The 25001-nt window shown below is 30.3% G+C and overlaps 1 protein-coding gene and 2 long non-coding RNA genes across 3 annotated transcripts; 2 read left to right on the top strand and 1 right to left on the bottom strand.

Annotated features, from left to right (window-relative positions):
• Positions 1–3461: 3461 nt before the first annotated feature.
• Positions 3462–5077, top strand: LOC133033246 (uncharacterized). The gene is made up of 2 exons (XR_009685554.1): positions 3462–4791; positions 4915–5077. It is a non-coding gene; the product is annotated as an uncharacterized LOC133033246 (long non-coding RNA).
• Positions 5078–6450: 1373 nt separating this feature from the next.
• Positions 6451–7580, top strand: LOC133033233 (uncharacterized). Its single transcript, XR_009685551.1, has 3 exons — positions 6451–6984; positions 7292–7343; positions 7467–7580. It is a non-coding gene; the product is annotated as an uncharacterized LOC133033233 (long non-coding RNA).
• A 16070-nt stretch (positions 7581–23650) lies between these two features.
• LOC133033186 (pathogenesis-related protein 1-like) lies at positions 23651–24367 on the bottom strand. The gene has a single exon (XM_061107818.1). The coding sequence runs from the start codon at positions 24269–24271 to the stop codon at positions 23774–23776; it is 498 nt and encodes a 165-aa protein (XP_060963801.1). The 5' UTR covers positions 24272–24367; the 3' UTR covers positions 23651–23773.
• Positions 24368–25001: the final 634 nt, after the last annotated feature.

The following is a 25001-nucleotide window of genomic DNA, read 5'->3' as shown; positions in this document are numbered from 1 at the left end:
GTTCCAACAATCTTTGTGAAAGTTAATTCACTTTGCCATGTTGAGGTGAATGATCTCATTTAGCATTTTGATATAAGAGAATCTCACTTGAAATTTTTTGAGGTAAAAGACCTCATTTGAGAATTTTAAGGTGAATGACCTCATTTAGAATTTTTATACAGCTGAATGACCTCATTTGGGATTTGATGAGATTAATGACCTCTTTGAGAATTTTAGAAATTGTGATTGTACCTAATTTTGGCAATTAGGTTGCCTACGTACCCAAAATGAGATCAAATCGAACGTAGTTCATAATATGGTAAACTTGTATTATTTGGAGAAATGAGTATTTTATTTTTAATAAAAACTCATTTTTAATCTCCCTTGAATAAGTCGGGAAACCACTTGAATTACAATTTTATTTTCGTGAGAATTGTAAAATAATTCAAATTATTTGAGACTTTGTGTCTTTTTTTTAAAAAAAAATGATTTAAATTGTATAATTTAGAATTGGACTCAATAATATTTAAAACAATACTGCTTTTAAGTCTCAATTTTCTCACATTAATTGTGTATTTATTTTCTTTACAATACATGTAAATCTTTTGACTTCACACACTAAAATTATATGAAGCTTAACTTTGGAATTTAACCTTCAGATTTTTATATTCATCAGCATATATGTATGTATATATATAGTTGATGTATTATACAGTGAGAAATTTATAAGGAATTGACTTTCATTTCCAATAAATCCAATATTAGTGACTTTTGAACATGGGTTTGTGGTATTTATATATACTAGGTGATTGTTACGTGCCAAGCCACATAGTGTTAGTTTTATTTAATATTTTAGTTTTTTATTTTAATTAATAATTAAAGTAGTATAATTATTTGAACGATTTGTTTTATAAAAATAAAATATGTGTCAGTATATTTAGTAAGTAAAACATAGTTATGTTATAATAATGTATGTTATTAATAGTAAAATGTACATTAATCTTCTAATTGAAAAAAATTCTATTATCTCATTTCATATTTAATAATAGCTACACAACTATATATTTATAGACTTTCACATTCTTTGCAAATTACTAATAAGCACCAATAATATTTTCATATTCTAATATTTTTCAACCTTCTCCTCTTGGTGGTAAAATTAAAAATAAAACTAAAAATAAGCACAAACATATAAGGTAAATACTAATTACAGCCCATTTCATCTTTTTTTTATTATTATTTTTTTAAGCCCAAGCCCAAAAATCTCTAAGCCAACACAATCAATCTTCTTTTATATTATTTTTTCTAGATATTTTATCTATATTTTTCTTTTTTAAAAAATAAATAAAAAAATTATTAATATTCTCCCAAGATAGGTTTGTTAGAGAGATATGTGGCTAAGATGATTTTTTTAATTTAAAAAGAGATTATTAATATTTAAAAGATTGTTTATTTAAAAGATTATTTAATTTTTTGGGTTTAATTATTGGGTTTATTTTTTAACGGGAGATCAAACCTAATCGTTAAATTTAACAGAATATTCTTTTATTTTTAAGTATATTCTGTTAAACCAAGAATGTTAAACCAAGAGATGCCGTTAGATAGGCACTTTTAATATATAAAGATATGAGTCACACATATATTATATATGATTATATATATTTTCACTTTTTTTTTTTACATCATATATCTATAACTATATAAAAAGGAGAATGTGGTTTTGGGCTTCCCAAAGTAAATTACAACGTTGTCCTTTTTTTTCTAATTACTATTAAATCCTCACATCATTTTAGGCTTCCTAAAGTAAATTACAAAATTATCTTTCCTTTTTTTTTTTTTTGTTAATTTATTAATTACTATAAATCCTGACATCATTCAATCACAAGAAAAAATCATAATTTAGAGAGCTCTATTTTTTTATTACAATATTATGCATATAAATGTACATTTTTTATTTCTTTTACTATTCTATAATTATAGTTTGTTTATATGAAAAAGACTACAAAGCATAAATTAAAACTATATAAAAAGTGTGAATAATTTTTGAGCTTTTACATATTAAATTATTTATTTAACCATTATTATTTTTCCATTAAAATCTTTTATAATTTAATATAAATTATATTATTTTGATAACTATAGTTTGATAACTATATGTTAGTTAATAATCACACAACAAATAAATATAAATAATCGTATTTGTATTGGTGAAACAATATGTGTATATGTATATATTATAGTTTATACCTATAAACATTACCATAAATAATTATATATTAACTAATTATCACATAATAAATTAATATAACTATCAACGGTTGGGATTGGTTGAAAGGAGCATTGTCAACGGTTGACCGAGATTATGGATCACTTCTCAATAGGGTTTTTCATCACCTTAAAGATGCTCATGTGGCACACCATTTATTCGCAACAATACCTCATTACCATGTAAATGAAGCTACCAAAGCTATCAAGCCCATATTGGGAGAGTACTACTATTTTGATGACACTCCAATAATTAAAGCTCTGTGGAGAGAGGCTAAGGAGTGTGCTTATGTTGAGCCAAATTATGAATCTTCTCCTAACAATAACAAAGGTATTTTTTGGTACAACAACAACTTTTGATGATTATCAAGTCAAATTATATATCAAAATCTATTATACATGATTCCTAGAATAAGTATTTGACTAACCGGCAAAGATAGCCTTGCCTGGAACTGGAATTTACACTGAGGGAAAATTAACATCTTCATCCTTCTTCTGTTGAACCATGTCTCTCTCTCTCTCTCTCTCTCTCTCTCTCTCTCTCTCTCTCTCTACTACGAAGTTAACTGAGAATCGGTTTTGAATTTGGGATTATGCAATTTTTCGGTATGATTTTTTCAAACAGTTTTTCTCTTTTTTGATTTGATGTTCCAAGTTTTTTTGCCACTCTGTTATTGATGTATGCATATAGTTTGCATCAATTTTTTTTTTCCAGTGATGCGATTTGATATATGTAGAGATTCAAAGTGGTTTTTAATTTTCAATTTTATTAAATGCGTGGCTGAATTTGTATTTGGATGGTTTTCAATACTGTGACTTAGAAAAATTATTGAAAGCTTGAGTAGTGTATTTGGATTCAGGGGAAGTGATGAAAGAGATCAAAGAATAATGTAGTTTTGGTGTTGAGATACATGGCCCAAAAAACACTGTGTGATGATTGTATTCTCATTAGTACCTAGAGTGAATATTAATTGTGGTGTTATTATATATTTATCTTCTTCTATCTGTATATATTTGGTTTTATTATTTTGGTATTATTATTATATATTAATATTGTAGTATTATTCTCAAACTCACTGACTTGTATATTCCCACTCAAACTCATCTTTGTTTTCTGCAAAAATGAGTATCAAAGTGTTCATGTTATCTCTAGTTGCAACCTCCATTATCTTCTCTCTTTTCTATATTCCCACTACGTTGGGCCTAAATTGTTCCAAATCAAGAAATAAATTTGACTTTTATTTCTTTTATGGTAATTATAATTATAGCATATTTAAAATTTTCTATTTATAAGCATATTTACAATTAGTTTTTAATTGTCAGATTATTAATTTTATTTTTTCATTTATTTAGTCTTTTAATGTGATAAAAGTCAATTTATTAAGATTAATTTGTTTTCTTATTTTTTAAATAGTAATTATATTTTCTTTATTACGACGTTTTTCCTATGTTTGTTTTTGACTTTCTTTCAAATTAAAGAGTATAATTACTTTTTTTGTAATTTAATAGCTTTTATAATATATTAGGTTTTACTAGGCTAATTTTACTTAATAGGTTTTTGACTTTTTATCTTTAATGATATATTTAATTTAAGAATTTGATTGCATTTTAATGGTTGAGCCAATTTTATTTCGTGATTGATTTCAATTTTATTTTCAATATCTTAATTGATCTTGATTATTATATATGATACTTTTTTAGGAAAAGATTTACGAAACTCATTAAATTACATTAAATGAAATTTATTTTTACATTATCACTTTATTTTTTCTTACCATTTATAATTCAGTGTAATATTTTAGATCTTCTTACTAGTATTTTTTACTTAAAATGTATGATTTTTTTTTTCATAAAGCTATTAATGATTTAATTTTATTGTTTTATTGTATTTAAGGTTAGTGGATTTTTTGGTCATTAATTTATTAATTATATTTTCTTCTTTTAAGTCCTTATTTATGATCTTTATTATTTTTATTATTTACTTTCTCATTTCTTTTATTTACATTACAGTAAGTTTTTTTATCATTAATTTATTAATTATTTTTATCTGTTAAGTCTTTAATTACAATTTATGTAATTGCTTGAGTGGTGGCTTTTTTGTATTGACCTTTAAATATGATTTAGATTATTTATGATTTTTTATTATCTTAGTTACATGATTTTCTTTCCTTTTATTTACATTACAGAAAGTTCTCTATTGTAGTTGCTCTTTTTATGAGTCAAATTGTCTTTATTAATTTAAAGGTATTGGAATTATCAATATTGTTATTTTAATTATGACTAATATGGTTTTTTAGTTTTTATGGCACGTGTTTTTTGGTTTTTGTAAGGCAATATATCTAGTTTTGTAAATGGTTTGTTTTTATTGATTTTGTAAGGCCAATGTGCCTAGTTTTTTTGTATGGCCAATGTGGCTAGTTTTCTTTGTACGGCCAATGTGGTTAGTTTTGGTTTTGTAAGGCCAGTATGGCTATTTTAGTTTTGTAAGGCTAGTATGGCTAGTTTTTGGTTTTGTAAGGCCAGTATGGCTAGTTTTAATTTTGTAAGGTCAGTATGACTATTTTTAGTTTTGTAAGGCTAACATGACTAGTTTTGATTTTTTAAAGTTATTATATGGCTAGTTTAATTTTGTAAGGTCAGTTTGGTCTAATAATAACACATCAAATGTAGTGTAATCACCGTCAGGAATGGAGATGAAAATAGATAAGTATCTACGTCAGAGAATTCTATGTGACTATTTATATAAAATTTCATATTTTATTTTATTTTATTTATAAGGGAAATTTCATTTTTTTATTAAATATTTATTATGTATTAATTAATTTCTCTTTATTTTGCAGGTGTTTTACTAGTGGTTCGGAAGTGACAACTCTCAGTTTTGAGGTTTTCTTTTATGATATTATGGTTTTATTGTCTAGCTCTCCTAGGGTATCTCTGCATGCTCTTAGGATAGACAATAAACTATTATAGATGGAAGAAAATTCTCCTCTGGTTGTGTAACTTTGTTACCTTTATTATTTTAACCTGTATCGGTTACCCTACAAAAAAAAAAAAAAAATCCATATATTATAATTTATCTATAAAAATATTACCATTAACAATAAAAAATTATTAAAATATTCTTTTAATTACTCTCTATGAATAATCTATAATCTATAACTATATAAAAAGTGTCAATAATTTTTAGGCTTTTTATATCTTAAATTAATTACTTAACTTTTATCTTTTTTTTTTCCATTAAAATCTTTATAATTTAATATAAATTAAATTATTTTGATAACTATATATTATACTTTTACAAGTGAGAAATTTTGTGAGTGATATTTTTAATTTTTAATCATATATTAACTAATAATCACACAACAAATAAATATAAATAATCATTGTTATGAAACAACAATATGCTTACATTATAGTTTATCTATAAATATTATAATTAACAACAACAAATTGTTAAAAGATTCTTATCCCTTATATAAGTATAATAATATATTGTTTTAATCGCTCTCTATGAATAATTATAGATTTTTTTTTTTTTTTTTTTGAATAAATGAATAATTATAGATTAGATAATAATCACATAACAAATTATTTTAATAATTATATTTATATTGATGGATAGAAATTATTTGCAGGCATATATTATCATTTAAGTATAAACTTGATCAACAATTTAAAAAAATTAGTAAAATAATTTGATTTCTTGTATTAATTATCATTATAATATAATTATTTATCATATATTATATAATTATTTATAATATATAGAATAAAAATATTATTTTTCATATATATATGTATATATATTTTTAATTTTATAAATATGAAACAACCAAATATACATAATTATTTAAGGTTATCTTAATCTTTCCTTCGTATTAACATTTTTTATGAATCCTTTCAATTTTTTTTTTTCTTTTAATCTTCTATAATAATTTTTCTTTGTAACTTAAATTATGTTTTTAAAATACTTCTTTTTTAAAATTAAAAATTTATTTCAATCCTAAAAATAATTTATTTATTATTTTATTTAATAAAAAACACAATAAAAAATCCGCATTTACTTGTGTCTTTTATTTATTATAAAAAAAAACTAAATTTGTAAATTTTTAAAATTATTAAAATTATTATATAAATCAACATTTAATTTGATACAGCACGTATGTCTCCTACTAGTTTTTTTATTATTAAAATAAATGAATAAAAGAGAAAGTTAAGGCTTTAAATCTGTAAAAACCGCCAGTTAGCTAGCTTGGTTTCTCACTGGTCAATCTTCAGGTCTCTGAGCTAACTTCCATGGCGTCCGCAGGTTCTTCTCTCTTTCCGGTTAACTTTTCTTCTATCGTTTGCTCTGGAACCAAGTCATTTCCAGGAAGTTCAAGTAATAATTCCATTCCGATTTCGGTTCCGGTTTCCTTTTCGACTCACCGATTGTCTGTGTCTACCACTGAAGACCAATCATCGGAGGCGAAGACGAAAATCTTAGAGAAGAGAAATCTCAAGAATTCGGTAGAGGAGGAAGAATCAGCTCATACGACGTCGTTTTCACGCGAGGAAGGATTTTGGTCTCATGCTGACTTGACGAGGTTGATCAGATAAGGGAACGGCGAACGAGTGTAAAGGATTACTTTGAGCAGGCCAAGGATTTGATCAGGTCAGACTGTGGACCGCCTCGTTGGTTCTCGCCCTTGGAGTGCGGGTCCCGCTTGAATGATTCTCCTCTGCTTCTTTTTTTGCCTGGTTAGTCTCTAATTACTATTTTTTATATATTTTTTAAATTTATTATTATTACTTCTCATTTCTTTCTAAGATTCTTAGACCTTTTTGGCAATTTGATTATGGGAATTTTTAGAACTTTATTTGATTACGGCTGACTTTTTGTCTTTCAATCAATGATTATGAATTTATGGTTTTGGTTTTTATTAGGAGTAAAGAAGACAATCATAGTTGGTAGATAGAAATCCAGTGTGAAATGACCATTTGATGACCTTGTACTGAATTGAGCTTTTATTATGATCTATGTTTTGTACTGAATTGAATTGTGTAGGAATTGATGGCGTCGGGCTTGGACTTGTAAAGCATCATGAAAAGCTCGGCAAGTAAGTACCATCTTCATATAGTACATCATTTACTACCAAACCATTACAGTTAATAACTTCATTAATCCAGCTACTAATGCTGTTTATTTTCTAATTTCTATTGAAATCTAATTGTGCTTGAAGAATGTTTGACATATGGTGCTTGCATATTCCCGTTGAGGATCGCACATCTTTTGTGGGTTCGTCTTCTTTCCCTTTCATTTGATCAGTGTGTATCTATACATGTTAAGTGTCGGGTAAAATGACATGTGATTTTGTATGATATAAAAAATAATATATATCTAGTATATATATAATACATGATTTTGTATAGGATCGGTTCTACTATTTTTAAGCGTAAACCCCAATTTAAAAGTTACATATATATAAATATATATTAAAGGCACATAATTGCGCTTCATATATTATATATACGTATACTTTTATGTTGGTCAAAATTTTCGATTTGTGATCCAAATAAAGAATACATATCCCTGCTTTCTTTTTGAATCCAGTATAATGATATATGTTTGGTATTTTTATTTTTATTCTTTTTTACTGAAATTCAAGAATAAAGTTGCATGTATATATTATGTGAGTATATATACACATATAAATTCCAAATTAACGTTTACATCTAGAATATTAACCAATTTTTTCTTTGGTTATATTCTTTTTATCAAAATTAATATCATAGCAGAAAAGAAAATTTGAGGGAGTAAGAGTATTCTTTTAATTTATGGAATGATGGCATTCTATGGATAAGGGCATTCTTTTTAATTGGCGGAATGAGGGCATTCCATGAATGAGGGCATCCTTTTTAATTGGCGGAATGATGGCATTCCATGGATGAGGGCATCCTTTTTAATTGGCAGAATTAGGACATTCCATGGATGAGGGCATCCTTTTTCATGTATAGAATGAGGGCATTCCATAAATGAGTAGAGAAAAGAACAAATACAAAGTAAAAGAGAGAGAGGGAGAGAGAAAGAGGAACGCATGCATGAATGAATTCTTACCCTTGAAGACCTTGAATACTTGGAAGAACAACAATGGCAGTGACTTTTTTATCTCTTTCTCTCTGTTTTCTTTCTCTATTTTTTCTTTGCCAAATGCGATACTCTCTTCCTCCTCCTTTTTTGTCTGATTTTCTTCCTTTTATAAACTCTAATTTTTTTTACGTTATGTGAAAAGTGATAAGAGTGGGAAGTAGGAAGTTAGAGAGAAAAGTGGATCTATATTATTATTTATTTATTAATAATAATATATATTTTCTCTTTTTTTTTTTTCTTCTGATCAATTCTTTCTATTTTTTTATTCTCTTTACTAATTTTATTAATAAAGGAATAAAATAGATTTTTTTTAAAAAAAAAAAAACGATTCAACAATATAATACATATTATAACAATTATAATAAGATATTAATATGCCTCTTGAGGAGATTGAACAATATTTTTTTTTTCTTCTTTTTAGTCTTTTAAAGGGCACATTTAGTCCTAGTAGATTTTCCATTCAATTTTTCCTTAAGTTTGACTCTCTTAATGTTATTTCACCTTTATTGATAGTAATCCCAGCGGGCAACAATTTATCTTGCAAGTTGCTAGAGCCAAATATTTTATTGGCTTCCTTTTGTCTTATGAATTCATCCACATCTTCCACAATTTTTCTATAACCATCTAAGGCAATCACATATGTTTCTTCATATTCTGTTGACTTTGTTGATACTTGTGTCTGCATTCTACACAAATTCTTATAGTGCAATCCCATTCTAGTCTTAGAATCCTCGAAACTTGTATTTCTCAATGAGCTTGCTTTGATTCCAACCTTTGCATGCTTTGTCCACCTTTTTAATATATAACCATCATGTATTTTTGAAATATTATTTGTAGAAAGAAATTTAAAAGCATGTGCACATAAAACTCCTGCGAACTCGAATGTCTTACAAGTGCATACAACTACACCATTATCAAAAAAGTATTCAACTGTATCATCAACTAACTTTCTATAAGGAATGACTTTGTATTTTTTTGATATTGTCGTTTCATCACAAATGTATAAAACACAATCTGTAATGATCGCATAGTTAAATCATAGAAAGTAGCAGATAATTAAGAGGTTTAATTATTATTACCATGTGATTTTGTGCCTCTTAGTAGAAATCAGGCTTTATTATCATAAATAGGCGTTAGGAAAATATTTTCTCAATTACAAAGATATATTTGAACAATAGGGGCATTAAATATGCTATATGTAAATTTTTATAAATTTTATGTTTTATGTTCGGTGACAGTAGAATACGATGATTTGGCCAATTGAGTCACATAGATTTGGTTATTTATCTTAGAATTAGTGGGGCTAGATTTGTGGACATTTGGAATGTCGGGATTTTATGGGATTATAGTTTTAGACCATTTTACCTCTAGAAAACAAGGTTGCTTCCTAGTAAAGCTAAGGGTAAATTTGTCTTTGGCTTTATTTAGTATTGGAGAGTAGATAATGTTATTAGTAATTATCCTTAAGATTTATTAGATTAAATTTAAGTTGAATAAAATAAAACTAAGTCTAATTTTATTCAAAACTCATTTCACACACATTACTCCCTTTCTCACTCTTGTGGTTCAGCTGCAAGAAAACACAAAGAAACCCAACTATTTTTTCTTTGAAATTCAAACCAAGCAAGGGGAATTTAGCTCAAGTTTTTATGGTTCTATGGTTGTGAAGGTTTAGGTAAGCTCTTCCACTTTTTCTCTTGAGTTTTTCATAGAATTAAATTGGGTTTTCATGGTTGTTTTGTGGTAAAAGCTTCTGTATGTTTTAGGATTGCTTGATAATATTTTCTAAGAATGTTTTGAGATTGTTCAAGTTGTTTATGGACTGTTTTAATTGTTTTTGTTCAACCTAGACAAAGTTTATGAGCTTAAGAGCTCAAACTTTGCTCTTTCATGGTAAATCTTGATTCTTAGTATAATTTTTGTGTTTAAGCTATGTAATAGGTTCCTTATGTGGTATGTTGATATTCTGGAAAGCTTGGTAGTATTTGGGGTCGATTGGACCAAGTTATGGGGGTTGGAAGATGGGAAACTTTCGTGTTTTTCTGCCCAGACAACTGGAATTTCGGTTGGTTCAGGGCAGTACCAACCGGAATTCCAGTTGGACTGTATCAAGTAAGGCCGATTTTAGTATTTTGTCCATAACTTTTCACTCGGCTATCCGTTTTAGACGTTCTATATACTGTTTTAAAGCTTATGACGAGCTCTACGATATGGTATATAAAGTAGAGCCAAATTATGTATTTTATTTTATGGTATCTCCACCACATAGTTGGGTAGAAAAACCCTAGGTTCTTTTCAGACATCAGAAAAGTGTTCTAGAGTAAACACTTATAAGTTGTACGCATGTTGTGACTTAGGCGCTTACAAATCGTCAAGCAGCAGTTTCCACTTAGAGTTACCGAAATACTTCCATTCAGAATCAAGGTAAGATTAGTACAATGGTTGTATATATGTATACATGTTTAGCGTACATGTTAGTTACCGTCAGAATAACATATCAAGGTATTAGTGAGGTGTACATAGAGTTGTATCGAGATACAAATATACATATGTTAGGCAAATCAATAGCCATCAGATTAGCATATTAGGGTTTCAGTGAAGTGTACATTAATTTACACAGAGACTCCAACAGATTTATGCAAGGCTATCTGATAATATGAGTTCACTGCTACAACATCAGTACGCCTAGAAAACTGAGTATAGGCTGGATTCGTAGTTAGTCATACTTTGTCGAGAACGTTACTGACCCAGTTATTAGATTGTGATTAGGTCTATGGGCGCTTGGTTACGGTTTGGATATATGTTTATGTTTATTAGTATGTTTTTCTTACTGAGTCTGTCGACTCACAGTTATTGCATGTATATGCTGGTAAAAGCTAGAACCGAACCATTGAGAGTTTAAAGCTAAGGATGAAGATTGTACATATCAAGACGGTGAGACCTAGAGCGTTCAAGGTCTTCGGAGCAATGTTGGCTCACTTTTATTGGTCGCTAGATGACGACTTTTTAAATATAAATAGCTTGTAAACTTTTGTAACTTTTTAAACAGGATACCAGATTATATAATTTATTATGTTTAAATATTAAAGTGACATTATTTAATTAAGTTTCAATCATTCATGTTTTTATTAAATTCTTTGATTAGCAAAGGCGTGCACAATATTAAGAAAGCAATGTAATACGCCTAAATATTTTTTGAAGATCGTGAAGATATGTACAATCATCATCTGAGATAAGCTTGACTGATGGTTCGGTAAGTTTTTACATGTTTTACTAGCTTTATTTGTTATGTATGATTAGAAAATATGATAGAAAGCATGTTAGTAGGTTGATAGCTGAATAGGAGTATATTAAGTTCCCATGTAAGCGGTAGTTAGATTTCAATTATGATTGCTGCCTGACCGAGCTGATTCATGAATGCTCAGGTTTGTCCTATAGAATGGACGCCTGGTAAGACTCATGTAGTTGGACTAAGGTGGATAATACTGGTGGCGGATGGAGAGACTGGGTTCCCCCTTATATTCAAGATCATGAAAAGATTGATGGAGGTGGATATGAAAATCCACCGTAGGCTCCTTTAGATTTGGAGCAAAGGTTCGTTGAAATGGAAGCTAGAGTTCGACGACAAAATGAGAAGATTAAGAAATTGGGACAACAAGGGTCTCCTGTTATACCTCCATCTTAATTTCCAATCGTTTTTATTTCGGTGTTCTCAGCAGATCAAAGAATGGCTGGTAACCGAATAGAGCTATCTGGTGGGAAATATATGATGGAAGGACCTTCAGTTCTTTTGAGAAACCTAGCTGAGATGAATACTCCTCCAGTTCTGTACTTTACAGAGTTTGTTCAAGATTCTCGAGGGACTTTAGTTAGTGATGAACTATGATTTCACTTTGCAGTACTACCCAAGAAAAGCTAATGTAGTAGCTGATGCACTAAGTAGAAAGCCTCATGGTACTAAGGCATATTTGGCTCTTGAGGACTGGAAAAGGACAATCACAATGGGTGATTATAACTTGCAATACTATGAAGGGGAAGAAATAGCTTGTATCTCTAACATAGTGGCTACACTAGTGCTACACCAACAAGTTAAGCAACGTCAGTGGCAAGATGAAAAGCTAAGACTTATTTAGAACAAATTCTAGGATGGTGAGCAACCAGATGGGTTGACAATTAATGGTGAAGCATACCTATACCATATGGGAAGACTAGTTGTTGCAGATATCCCTGATCTTAAGGAGTCCATTTTGATTGAAGCCCATAGATTCGAATTTGCTATACATCCTGGAAGTACAAAGATGTACAAAGATTTGAAGAGACAATATTGGTGGGAAGGTATGAAAAGTGATATGGCTAGCTTTGTAGCTAAGTGTATAGTTTGTTAGAAAGTAAAGGTTGAGCATCAGAGACCTTCAGATTTACTTCAACCTTTGCCTATACCAGAATGAAAGTGGGACAAGATTACAATGTACTTTGTTACTGGGTTGCCATTGACACCTTTGAAGCATGACATTGTTTGGGTGATTGTTGATCGTTTTACTAAGTCTACTCATTTTATTCCAATTAGAAAAGATTATAAGCTTACCAGGCTAGATCAACTTTATGTAGACAATATAGTTCGACTACATTGAGTGCCTTCAAGCATTGTTTCTAATAGAGATCCTCGATTTACATCAAGGTTTTGGAAGGCCTTGCAACAAGCCTTAGGAACTGAACTTGACTTGAGTATTGCCCATCATCCACAAACAGATGGAGAGTCTGAGAGTACCATACAAACTTTGGAAGACATGCTTTACTCTTTTGTTTTGGATTTTGGAGGTAGCTGGGGAGAACATTTGTCACTGGTGGAATTCACATACAACAATAGCTACCAAGCCAGTATAGGCATGGCTCCTTATGAGGCTTTATATGGAAGACCATGCAGATCGTCATTGTGTTGGGCAGAACTAGATGAGCATGTCACTATTGGACCCTAGATTATCACTAGTAGCACTGAAAAGATTAAGGGAATCCAAGAAAGACTTAAGGTTGTTCAGAGTCGTCAGAAAAGCTATGCCGATCTCCATCAACGAGAAGTTGAGTTTGATGTTGGTGATTATGTCTTCTTGAATATTACTCCTATGTGTGGTGTAATGAGATTTGGGGTGAAGGGTAAGCTAGCCCCAAGGTATATTGAACCTTTCGAGGTTATCGAGAGGATTGGGGAGGTCGCTTACTTATTAAACTTACCAGGACAACTGGGAGATTTTCATAATGTGTTCTAGTGTTTATGTTGAGGAAGTATACTATAGATCTACCACATGTCATTGAGTATGCGGCTATCCCTCTTCAGGAAGATGTGACTTATGAAAAACAACCTGTCAAAATCTTGGCAAGAGAGCTAAAAGTGTTAAGGAACAGAGAGATTTCATTAGTCAAGGTCTTATAGAAAAACCACAGAGAAGACAAGGCTACTTGGGAGTTAGAGTCTAAGATGTATATGAAGTATCCTCACTTGTTTAATTATCAACTTGAGGTTGTACTTTTAAATTTTTGAACGAAATTTTTGTTGGAATTATTTTACCAGGATCTTAGATCTACTCACAAGTATGTTTATTAACACCCTAAATATGAACTTTCTAAAACGATGAAATAAACACATATAAAGTTTAGAAAACCTTACATTGGGTGCAGCGGAATATAATGACTCCTTCCGTTCAGATATCTAGCCCTTGATTCCTTTCTGTAGCAGAGCATTATAAATATCTGAACCTGGATCTCTTTCTCTGAATCTTTGATGCTGAAACCTCCTTCTGCTGAATGTCTTTCTTCACGATCTTCCTCACTATGATTGAGGTATCACTTGCTGTGTGTGGGCACTACTCATACACTAAGGATTTCGAAATTCAAGAGGGAAGAGAAAGAAGAAGTGGCAGCTAAAGATAGGGAGAGAGAAAGGTTCAGGTTTTTCTCTGAAGGAAAAATAGAAAATTTAAGTGTAAATTTCCTGAAGCCTTCACTATCTATTTATAGCATTCCACTAGGGTTAGGTTTGAATTATTTGGCATTAAAATAATGAAAATATCAGAGGTAAATTCCTATAAAAGTGGTCGGCCCTATACTAGTGGATTTGGGCCTCACTTTTTGCAATTTTGTAGTTTTATCTTTTCTGCATCTGATTTTCTCAAAAACGCCAATTTTCTAATTCAACCATTTAAATGCCAATTCTAACTATTTAATAACTATAAATAATTATTAAATAATATTGTCATTTATCATATTTATTAATTGAACCATACAAAGTATCATAATTAACAAATATGCCCCTATTAACTCTTTCTTTACAATTTCGCCCTTACTTAGTGAAAAATTCACAAATAGACATAGTCTAATTGAGAATTATAATTGATTAATCAAAACCAATTACATGAGTCTTACAAGCAATATTATCTCAACTAGTGCGGGGACCATGGTCTATATAACCGAGCTTCCAATAAGTAGATCAAGAATTTAGCATAAAATTCACTAACTTATTAATTCTTCGTTGAATCCACGCATAGAACTTAGAATTGCACTCTCAGTTATATAGAATGCTCTATATGTTCCACCATATAGACACATCATTAGTTATCCATTGTTATAATCCTAATTTGATCAATGATCCTCTATATGAATGATCTACACTGTAAAGGGATTAAATTACCGTTACACCCTACAATGTATTTATTCCTTAAAACACTTGACCCCGTATAAATGATATTTCAGCTTATGTGAAATGAGTACTCCACCATTTATGTTCGTTTGGTCAAGCTCGAAGGAGATCATCCTTTGCTTACTATTCTCCAGATAGAAGCTATAGATTCCATGTTTATGCTAGCGCTCCCACTCAATTGCACTACCGTGTTCCCAAAATGTACGTATCACCCTGACCTAAAAGTAGGCTTAACTAACAAATCAAAGAACACGAATAGCCTCTCGAGATTGAGCCTAATCATATCAGGATCAAGATCATTTGATCTAGGATCAACTAGGCGATATTGACTTGAATAGATATTACGGTAAGTTTAATAAATCTAAGTCAAAGTTCAATATCGGTCCCTTCCGACGCATACTCCATGCATCCAACCTGAGCTTTACTTTAACCAATGCTCTGGAAAGAACATAGCACTTCTCCAAATGCAAGTAAACTCTGTTGTAGATTATCATATCAATAAAACCCTATGTCTGATAAATCTAGGAAACTTTATTCACATAGTCATGTTTACTTTCCAATGTGTTGACAACACAATAAACAGGATCAAGTATGTGAAAAGGGTTTCAGATGAATTTATACATTATGTACATATAATCATGAAATAAATCATGTGAACCATGCAACATTAAATGTTATTTCTGATCTATATTAATAATTAAGTAAATCTGATTATATTGAAATGAGTTTTATTTAGGGCATAAAACCCAACAATTTCTTAACAAGGGGAGAATGTAAAGACACGGTTTTGACGGAGTCAAAAGATATATATATAATAAATAATAGTAATAATATATCAATATGTATATATAAAAAAAAAAAAGAAAAAAAATGAAACAAACCCCCCACTACCTCTCTCTCTCTCTCTCTCTCTCTCTCTCTCTCTCTCTCTCTCTCTCTCTCTCTCTCTCTCTCTCTCTCTCTCTCTCTCTCTCTCTCTCTCTCTCTCTCTCTCTCTCTCTCTCTCTCTCTCTCTCTCTCTCTCTCTCTCTCTCTCTCTCTCTCTCTCTCTCTCCAAGAAAAAAAAGAAAATCATCAAAACCCCATCACCGGAGTAACTCCACCGACCTATCTCCGGCCACCGTTTGGCCATGCACCGGACCATTCGAATCCCCAAGTCGCGGCGACCTCAACCCCAAGTGGTCTGTCTCTTTTGCCGTTGTTATGCTAAAATCGCAAGTCAATGTTTGGAGGTTCAAACTTTGAACGAATTTTTCGGCCACCTCCGTTGTCTATTTGATGAGTCGTTTTCACCACTAGTCTTAGCTCGTCGAGGAGAACAACCTACACATGATAATTTTGCCCAACTCGCTACTTTTTCCCATGAGGTTTTTGTACCTTCGCCATTTTCAGCAACTTTCCGGTGATATCGTGTACCGTTTTGACAAACGGTTGGTATGGGTGTGATATACTCGTCGAGGTGGTCATTTTGATATATGCTACCCCTAATTTTTTTAACATTTTCAATACACCGATTTTTACTGCCACCGATAGTTAATGTGCACCGCTTAGGTGAAGTTTCGAAACTCTAAAGTTTAATATATTCATATTATATGTCGTTGGACTCAATTTTGAATGTAGAATACAATTATGATAATTATTTAGCCATTTGATGGTATAAGTGAGAGTAATATCTAAGATTGGACTAAACAATTGGAGCTCGGGACTTAAGATCTTAAGATCGTCTTTTGAACAAAGTTTAAGCACTTGGTAGAGGTAGGGACTCAACTGGATTATTGGACTTGATTTTTATATGTGTTGTAGAACATTAGACATATTCTAAATTTTTATGATTTACAAATTTTTTGAAAAATTGAAAACTTAATCTGAATATTTTTCTAGACTGTTCTAGGGCACTGAGTGCCAAATATATTTTTGTACAAATATTTATGCAGGTTATGATTTTTGGGTTTATTCAAAATACAGTTGTTATGCTACCGAATTTTCTAGAAAATAAAAAGGAATATATATGTTCTTTTGTTATTCTTATTATTTGCCTACTTTGGTTATACTGATGAGAGTCATGTTAATCATACTCAGTGCATATTGTTTTTTCACAACCTAGTCTCTGTATCATCATAGGTAGATCAGGTGTGCACTAACCTGTAGGTGAAAGACCTAGAATCTTTACAGGGAGTGAATTAAATCTGAGCCCCGATTTTATGGTGGTTATCAAGTGCAATTACCCAGTTTAGAATGTCGTTTTCTATGATTGGTATTGGGAGCTAAGGGTCTAGTGGACGGTGTGATATGCATTTAAAGCTTGATTTGAAGATTATTTATGGTCTCTCTCTTCTTTGTTTATACATTTTGATAATAGTGATTTGATATTTTATTTTAAAAGCTAACCTTGCAGGAATTTTTATTAAACCAAGGGTTCTTTGTTATTAGTTGTTTTCTTTTTGGGCTTTATAAGCTCACCCTCCTATTTTATTCCCTTCCAGTAATTCAGTTTGATGCTAGAGGATAAGGATGGTATAGGTGAAGAAGAAAGTCGTTAATAGTTTAGTCTTATTTTACTTATTAAACTTCCAATGAAATTCATTTTGTATTTAAGGTGGAATGGATGGCCTGGATGACTACTTAAATTAGCTAAGTGCCAATTAGAAATGAAGAATGATGCATGCTAGATATTATTTTGGTATTTTATTAACTTATTAAATTTATCTATTCGATGACTACATAACTGTGAGGATATTATTGTTCTTTTATATTGATGAGTGACCGTAGCTAATTTTGTTACTAATATTTTCTTATTAATATAAGAGTTAATCTATTATTTTTAATTTAGAATTTTGTGATATATGTATATATAAATTTAAGGATCATTTATAAGCGTTATCTTCCTATAAAGGTCAAACTGTCACTTTTTGACCACCCAAATTATAAATATTACTTATCTGTCACGGCCTAGCGCTCGGGGTCGTGACATCCTACCTTTTACCGACGAGGCTCTTCTGAGAACGTCATACTAAGGACATGATGATATCAGTGTAAGGGCTTACCTAAGAAATTTTGTTCTTTATTGAGAACATTTTTTCTTACTATAAACACTACAAAAAATTTTATTTTCAGTCACAACAAAACTTGTGACTAAAAGTAAAAAAAGGTTGTGACTAATTATAAATTATTTTTCTATATTGTAACTAAAAGGTCCGTGAGAAATGTATTAGTCACAAAAATTACAATTTGTTGTGACTAAATGTATTTTTAGTCACACTACTTGTTGTGACTAAAATTAAATTAAGGGATAATTGCGGCAAAAGTCCCCAAAAACTTAAGGTTGATACAGATTAATCCTCAACCTTAAAAATTGGCGGTGAAAGTACCTAAGGTCGACAAAGTTGTGAGTCCGTTAGTCCCTCTTTCTAACTGATCTGTTAAATACCAATAACATGCCATGTGTCAATTTTTTATTGGTCCAAATCATAATTTTAATTCAAAATAATTTAAAATTAAAAAAAAAACTAAAAAATTAATTTTTTTTTTACAATAATTAAAACTAATTAATTTGTTTTTTCTTCTTCTTTCCCAGTTCCCCTTCGATTGTCCATTCCACCCATCTTCCCTAGCTCCGACCTTCTTCCCAAGCTCCGGCGTCTCGATCCTTTCCCATCTTCAGTTGCATTTTCGTAAGCTCCAACATCAGAGACAACAAGCCCCAATATTAGATCCCGATTTCACAGTGTGTTCCGAGCTTAAAACTAACCCAAGATGGAGACTTTCCTGCTGTTTCACTAGATTTGTAATTTTAATGCCAAAGATGGATAGATACAAACCCCATATCCAATCGGCAATGATGCCCACAAAGGCTTAGCTCAAATCTACTGTTCGTGAGATCCGAAAATTAGTTTAAACTAAGGAAAAATTCTGAAATCCTATGCTCCCATCACACCTACCCAAACACAGCCAGATCTAAGATTTGAGCTCCTCCCAACTCTGGTAGCCATGAAGAAGAAGAAAAAGAAGATGAAGGGGAAGAAGGGGAGAAGACGATAAACTGAAGAGATGAAATGTGAAAATAAAAAAAACCATTTATTGATAATGGTTTTTAATTTGTCTGGAGTGGTGGACGACGACTCGAGTGGTGCGATTTTTAGATTGACAGAGCTTAGATCATGCGAACTAAAGCTGAAGTGCACGATCAGAGGTTGGTCGGAGGATAGAAGTTGAGCTTGCGAGTTTTAGATGAGTCAATCTGGGTTGATGGGGTGAGATCGGAGGTGGTGCGATTTCAGACGACCAACGATGGGCAAGGTTTCTTATGCTGTGACAGAAGGGGCCTCACCGTCGATGGATAGGTTGCACCGTGGAGGAAACTGGTGAAGCTTAGCCAGAGGGAACTGGGGGACGAAGGCTGCCCTTTTTCTTTTTTTTCTTTTTCTTTTTTTTTTCCAGTATATAAATAATTGTTAAGTAAAACTAAAAAGATATGTAAATAATTTATTTATTTTTATGATTTTTTATTAATTAATTATTATCATTTTATTTTTTAAAATTAAAAAATATGATTTAGACCAATAAGTTGTCGACACGTGGAAGTCTTAATTAGTAAACGGATCTGTTAGAAAGAGGGACTAACGGACTTACAACTTTGTCGACCTTAGGTACTTTCACCGCCAATTTTTGAGGTTGAGGACTAATCTGTATCAACCTTAAGTTTTTAGGGACTTTTGCCGCAATTATCCCTTAAATTAATGACAACTTGTGTCTAAATACTATATTTTAGTCACAAATAATTTTTTGTTGTGACTAAAAGTCGCATTTATTCACAAAAAATTTATGTTGTGACTAAAAAGTTGTCAGTAGCAGTTTTTTATAGTGACACTACTACAATCTAAGCCTTTAGCTTCCCTTTTTTCAATCTAATTTATAAAAAGGGAAGCTAAAGGGGGTGAAAATATCTGCATTGACATTTAGAGGCGGTTTTTTGGTAAAAACCGTAGGTATAGAGTGTATATATATCTATGCCGTCGGTTGGGGGTTGGGAAAAATCAGAGTTTTTTTATATAACCCTATGGCGTCGGTTATTAGGTAATAACCGACGCCATAGGTGCCACCTTTATTCGACACGTGGCACCTATGGCGTCGGTTATTACCTAATAACCGACGCCATAGGGTTATATATCAGACCCTTTCTGCTTCGTCTTCCTCACTTCCTCATTTCACACCTTGCTGAGCACGAAGAACAGCCACCCACAGCAGCCCCAAACCCACGAAAAAACCCTCGCCAACCACCACTAAAACAACCTCATTCTCCCTCATTTCTTAACCATTTTACCCCATTTTTGTCTTAAAATCTTCTATTTTCTATACCTAAACCTATACTGTAAAAAAGTTTAGTTTTTTTCCCCTCTATATACCAAACCGAACCTATTATAAAGAAAGGTGGTGGGTATAACTCCGACCACCGATTTTAGCGGAGAAAACGTTGAGTCTCAACGTCCATTAAGGTATAAATATGCTTTCTATTCATTTTATTTGTGTACATTGGTATTATTTCGTTTTTGTAAATTTTTTTAGAATTTTTTTATTTTATTAATATTATATTGTGTGTGTTCTAGAGGTGGTCGGATTTTTGTAGCATTTTATCGCCGGATTGCGTTTATAAGGTAAATATTTATTAACTTGATATATAATATATATGTATATATTTTGTGTTTTATTATTGAATATGTGTTTATATATATCTTGTGTGTATATACTATTTGTGTATTTTGTGTATTTGTATTGTATATATATATTTGTTGTGAATGAGAATGAGAGGTAGTAGGAATTTAATTAGTTTAGAGATAAAATTTTTAAAATAATGGTAGTGTGAATATATAATTGATTATATATGTATATATATTTATATGTTATTTTTTAAAAAATTAACTATGGAAATTAGTAACTAGCTAGTAACTTGCTACTTTATTTAATAACTAGTAAGTAATTTAATAATTAAAATTTTAAATTGGTTGTATATTGCATTATGTTATTGGTTGTGTGCTAATATTTGAGGGTCGACATATTTCGGTGTTGATCGAATTTGCAATAGGTATATCCATCCACTAACCTTTTGTTAGTATAAATAATTATCAATGCATGCTTAGTTGAGTTTGAATATCTTAAATATTCATCCGTAGTGAAGTAGGTTCTGCGAATACATGTACTGCGGTCGGATGGGTGGATAAATTTTGTATTGTTTATGTTAGTTTCTTTGTTCTGTATTGTTATATTTGTTTTGTTTGTTACTTTAGGCACTTTTAAAATTTTTGGGAACGTCCAATTACAGCCGTTATGCTGCCAAAATTTCAGTAGAATTTGGATCAAATTTTATTATAAAAAACATAAATGTTAAAGGAAAAGTACATAACATAAATAACTAGGTTATTACTCGCTAGTTGTAAGAAATTAGGTGACATAACACATTCATATTTGACTCAAAACATGTTCGTGTTAGTAGGTCTTTATATTTGACTCAAAACATGTTCGTGAAATTAGGTGACATTTGTTTTGTTTGTTACTTTAGGCACTTGTCTTGTATAATCTAATTGATGTGTCTATGCATTTATTATACTTAGTAGGTCTTTATATTTGACTCATAATATGTTCGTGTTAGTACCATGATTATCAATGTCAAAGTTCATATTTGAAAGGTTCTCAAATTTTGTTTATTAATGGTATTAGGAAAATGTTATTAATAGATTTAAATTTTTTGGAAACGTTCAATTATAGCCGTTATGCTGACGAAATTTTGATAGAATTAGGATAATATTTGATTTTCGTTTCTCTTAAACTTGGTTGTTAGGATTTTATCGAAAGTGACTTTATCGGAAGTCAAGTACATAATTTTTGGTATAAGGTATGTTTTCTTTAACTTACTTTTATAAGAATATTTTTTATATATATTTAGATAATCCTTAAATACTTAGAGTAATTTTCGAATAATATTAATACATAGGATAGATATTGTTGAGTGTTAATGATAGATATAGTAAGCTAAAAAAATACAAAAATATTGGGATAATATACTAATTATTATACAAAACATAACTTAAAAAATTATAAAAATAATAATAATATACTAGAAAAATACAAACCCATATTATAAAATTTAAATGTATAGAAATATTAAATTACATAAAAATTAAAATATTACACATTATTTTATTATTCAATAAACTAATTATTATACAAAACATAACTTAAAAAATTATAAAATTAATACTAATATACAAGAAAAATACAAACCCATATTATAAAATTTAAATGTATAAAAATATTAAATTACATAAAAATTAAAATATTACACATTATTTTATTATTCAATAAACTAATTATTATACAAAACATAACTTAAAAAATTATAAAAATAATAATAATATACTAGAAAAATACAACCCCCTATTATAAAATTTAAATGTATAAAAATATTAAATTACATAAAAATTAAAATATTACACATTATTTTATTATTCAATAAACTAATTATTATACAAAACATAACTTAAAAAATTATAAAAATAATAATAATATACTAGAAAAATACAAACCCATATTATAAAATTTAAATGTATAAAAATATTAAATTACATAAAAATTAAAATATTACACATTATTTTAATATTCAATATACTAATTATTATATAAAACATAACTTAAAAAATTATAAAAATGATACTAAAATACTAGAATACAAACACATATTAATTATAAAATATAAAATATTAATAAAAAAATACTTAATATACAAACATATAGAGCAATGTAAATTTGTATTTACTTAACTTTTTAATTTAATTTTATTTATGCTTTAATTTAATTTAATTAATAATACAAAAATAAATTTAGATTTTTAATAAATGTAAAAAAAATATATTAATGAAAGCTGAAAAAAAAAATTTAGGAAACCCCTATGGAGTCGGTTATTTTATAAAAACCGACGCCATATGTACCCCTATGGCGTCGGTTATTTTCCTATGGCGTCGGTTATTTAATAATAACCGACGCCATAGGGGTACATATGGCGTCGGTTTTTATAAACCCTTTAGCGTCGCCCTGATCAGCGTCGGTAGCGAATTTCGCGAAAACCGACGCTGAAAGGGCTTAAAAACCGCCTCTAAAGGGGGTTTTTGTAGTAGTGTGAAATCTTATTTTTTGATTTTGTGTGTGGTTAGCAGTCTCTTATATCATTTAATAAATTTTAATGTATGTGTGACCCATTGTATTAACAAACTTGTGGTAGTTAACACCTTAAAATCTTCTTTAGCATTTATCGAGCAATAATGATATTATCCTCAAAACTATCTATTAATAATAAAGTCCACAATAAACATAAACCTAGTTTTTTAATGATGTTTCACTTGTGAAATAACTAAATAACTTAATTCGATAAATTTGTATGTTTATGATCAATATATACACGTATATAGATATTTTTGGTTCGATACAAACATACACACATGTATGCTTTTCAACATTCTTTTCATAAAATATTTCTGATTGGACATAAATTAAAATTACATACGTACGTACGTTTACACACCACCAATTGATCATGATTAAACAAACACACAAACATATATATATATTAGTTTCGTGAATCTTATTTTCGCATGTGCTTAATTATTATAAGCAGCTTATTTATTGTTAAGATTACAGATAAGTATATATATGTATATTAATCAATAAGGACGCTGGCCAACATAGTTTCCTGGGGGATCATAGCTGCAGATAATGAAGGTACCCCTATTATTATTGCACCGAACCTTAGCACACCCAACACGAGCCGTGTTACGCCATACCACCTGAGTGTAGTGTCCGCAAACCTTACCAGAGCGGCATGAGTTTGAGTTGTAATTGTAATCCGCCTTTTCGGCAACCCACAACCTCACGGCGTCTGTGCCGGAAAGATCACCACTGCTCCCTGCAAGGTTCTCGCCATAGCGTCCTCCAGAATGGACAAGCCTACAGTCCCCGATGTGTTCGTTTGCATAACGGAGTGCGTATGAGGCCAACGTATTGTCCCAAACCAGGTTCCCCACACCCACCGCGGACCGAGCAGAGTTGTGGGCGTTCAGGTAGTCTTGTTGGGAGTTTTGGGCGCCAAGCGTTTGGAGTAGGGCTAAACCAAACAAGCAAGTTAATAGTGCCGACGATGAAATTCGTGGTGAAAACGCCATTGTGTTACTTTTTTTTTTTTTGGTAGTTCTTAAGATTAATTAATTAATTATTGGTGAAAGTGTGGGTATTTATAGTGATGAAGTTTTGAATTTTATTTGATTAGAGCATAGTGAAAGTGAAGTAATAATATATAGAACTTAAAGTTTTGGTACTACCACGTAGCTAGCCTTTAATTTTTCCAAAGGTATTATATAAATTTATCCGTTGACAAAGTATGTTTTATGATTATCACTAAGAAAAAGCTAACTTTACGTACAAGTTATTATGAATAGGAACCTATGTATTTGGATCTTATGTTTTATAAAAGTTGCAGATTAAATTTTATGTTTTGTTAAATAATAATTCAGACCGGACATGTTATACTAGAAAATAAAATAGAAATTAATTTATTAATTGATAATTATGGCCGAGTCGTGAACTATATCGCTCTTTTTAAGACGTTTTGCAGTTCTACCTGAAGAGTGCATATGGCAGTCTATTATCAACCACGACATTCCCAAGATAACATAACTTCTGCATACGATTTCGTTATATGTTAGAATATGGAAGCGTATGGTTAAGGTAGTAGGCCGGGATAGGTGTGTATGATATAAGATGCATAATAAGAGATGTAGCCCATGCATCATGTATAGAATTTAGTTTCCACATATTATTAATGTCATACTCTCTAACATCCTCCTTAAGGATGGTGGCTATTTTCTTCCTCACCAATCATGCATGACTCAATAA

Source organism: Cannabis sativa, unplaced genomic scaffold (genome assembly GCF_029168945.1).
Source record: "Cannabis sativa cultivar Pink pepper isolate KNU-18-1 unplaced genomic scaffold, ASM2916894v1 Contig3, whole genome shotgun sequence".
Lineage (NCBI taxonomy): Eukaryota > Viridiplantae > Streptophyta > Magnoliopsida > Rosales > Cannabaceae > Cannabis > Cannabis sativa.
The sequence above is the reverse complement of the archived record's forward strand: the minus strand, read 5'-3'. Positions and strand labels throughout refer to the sequence as shown.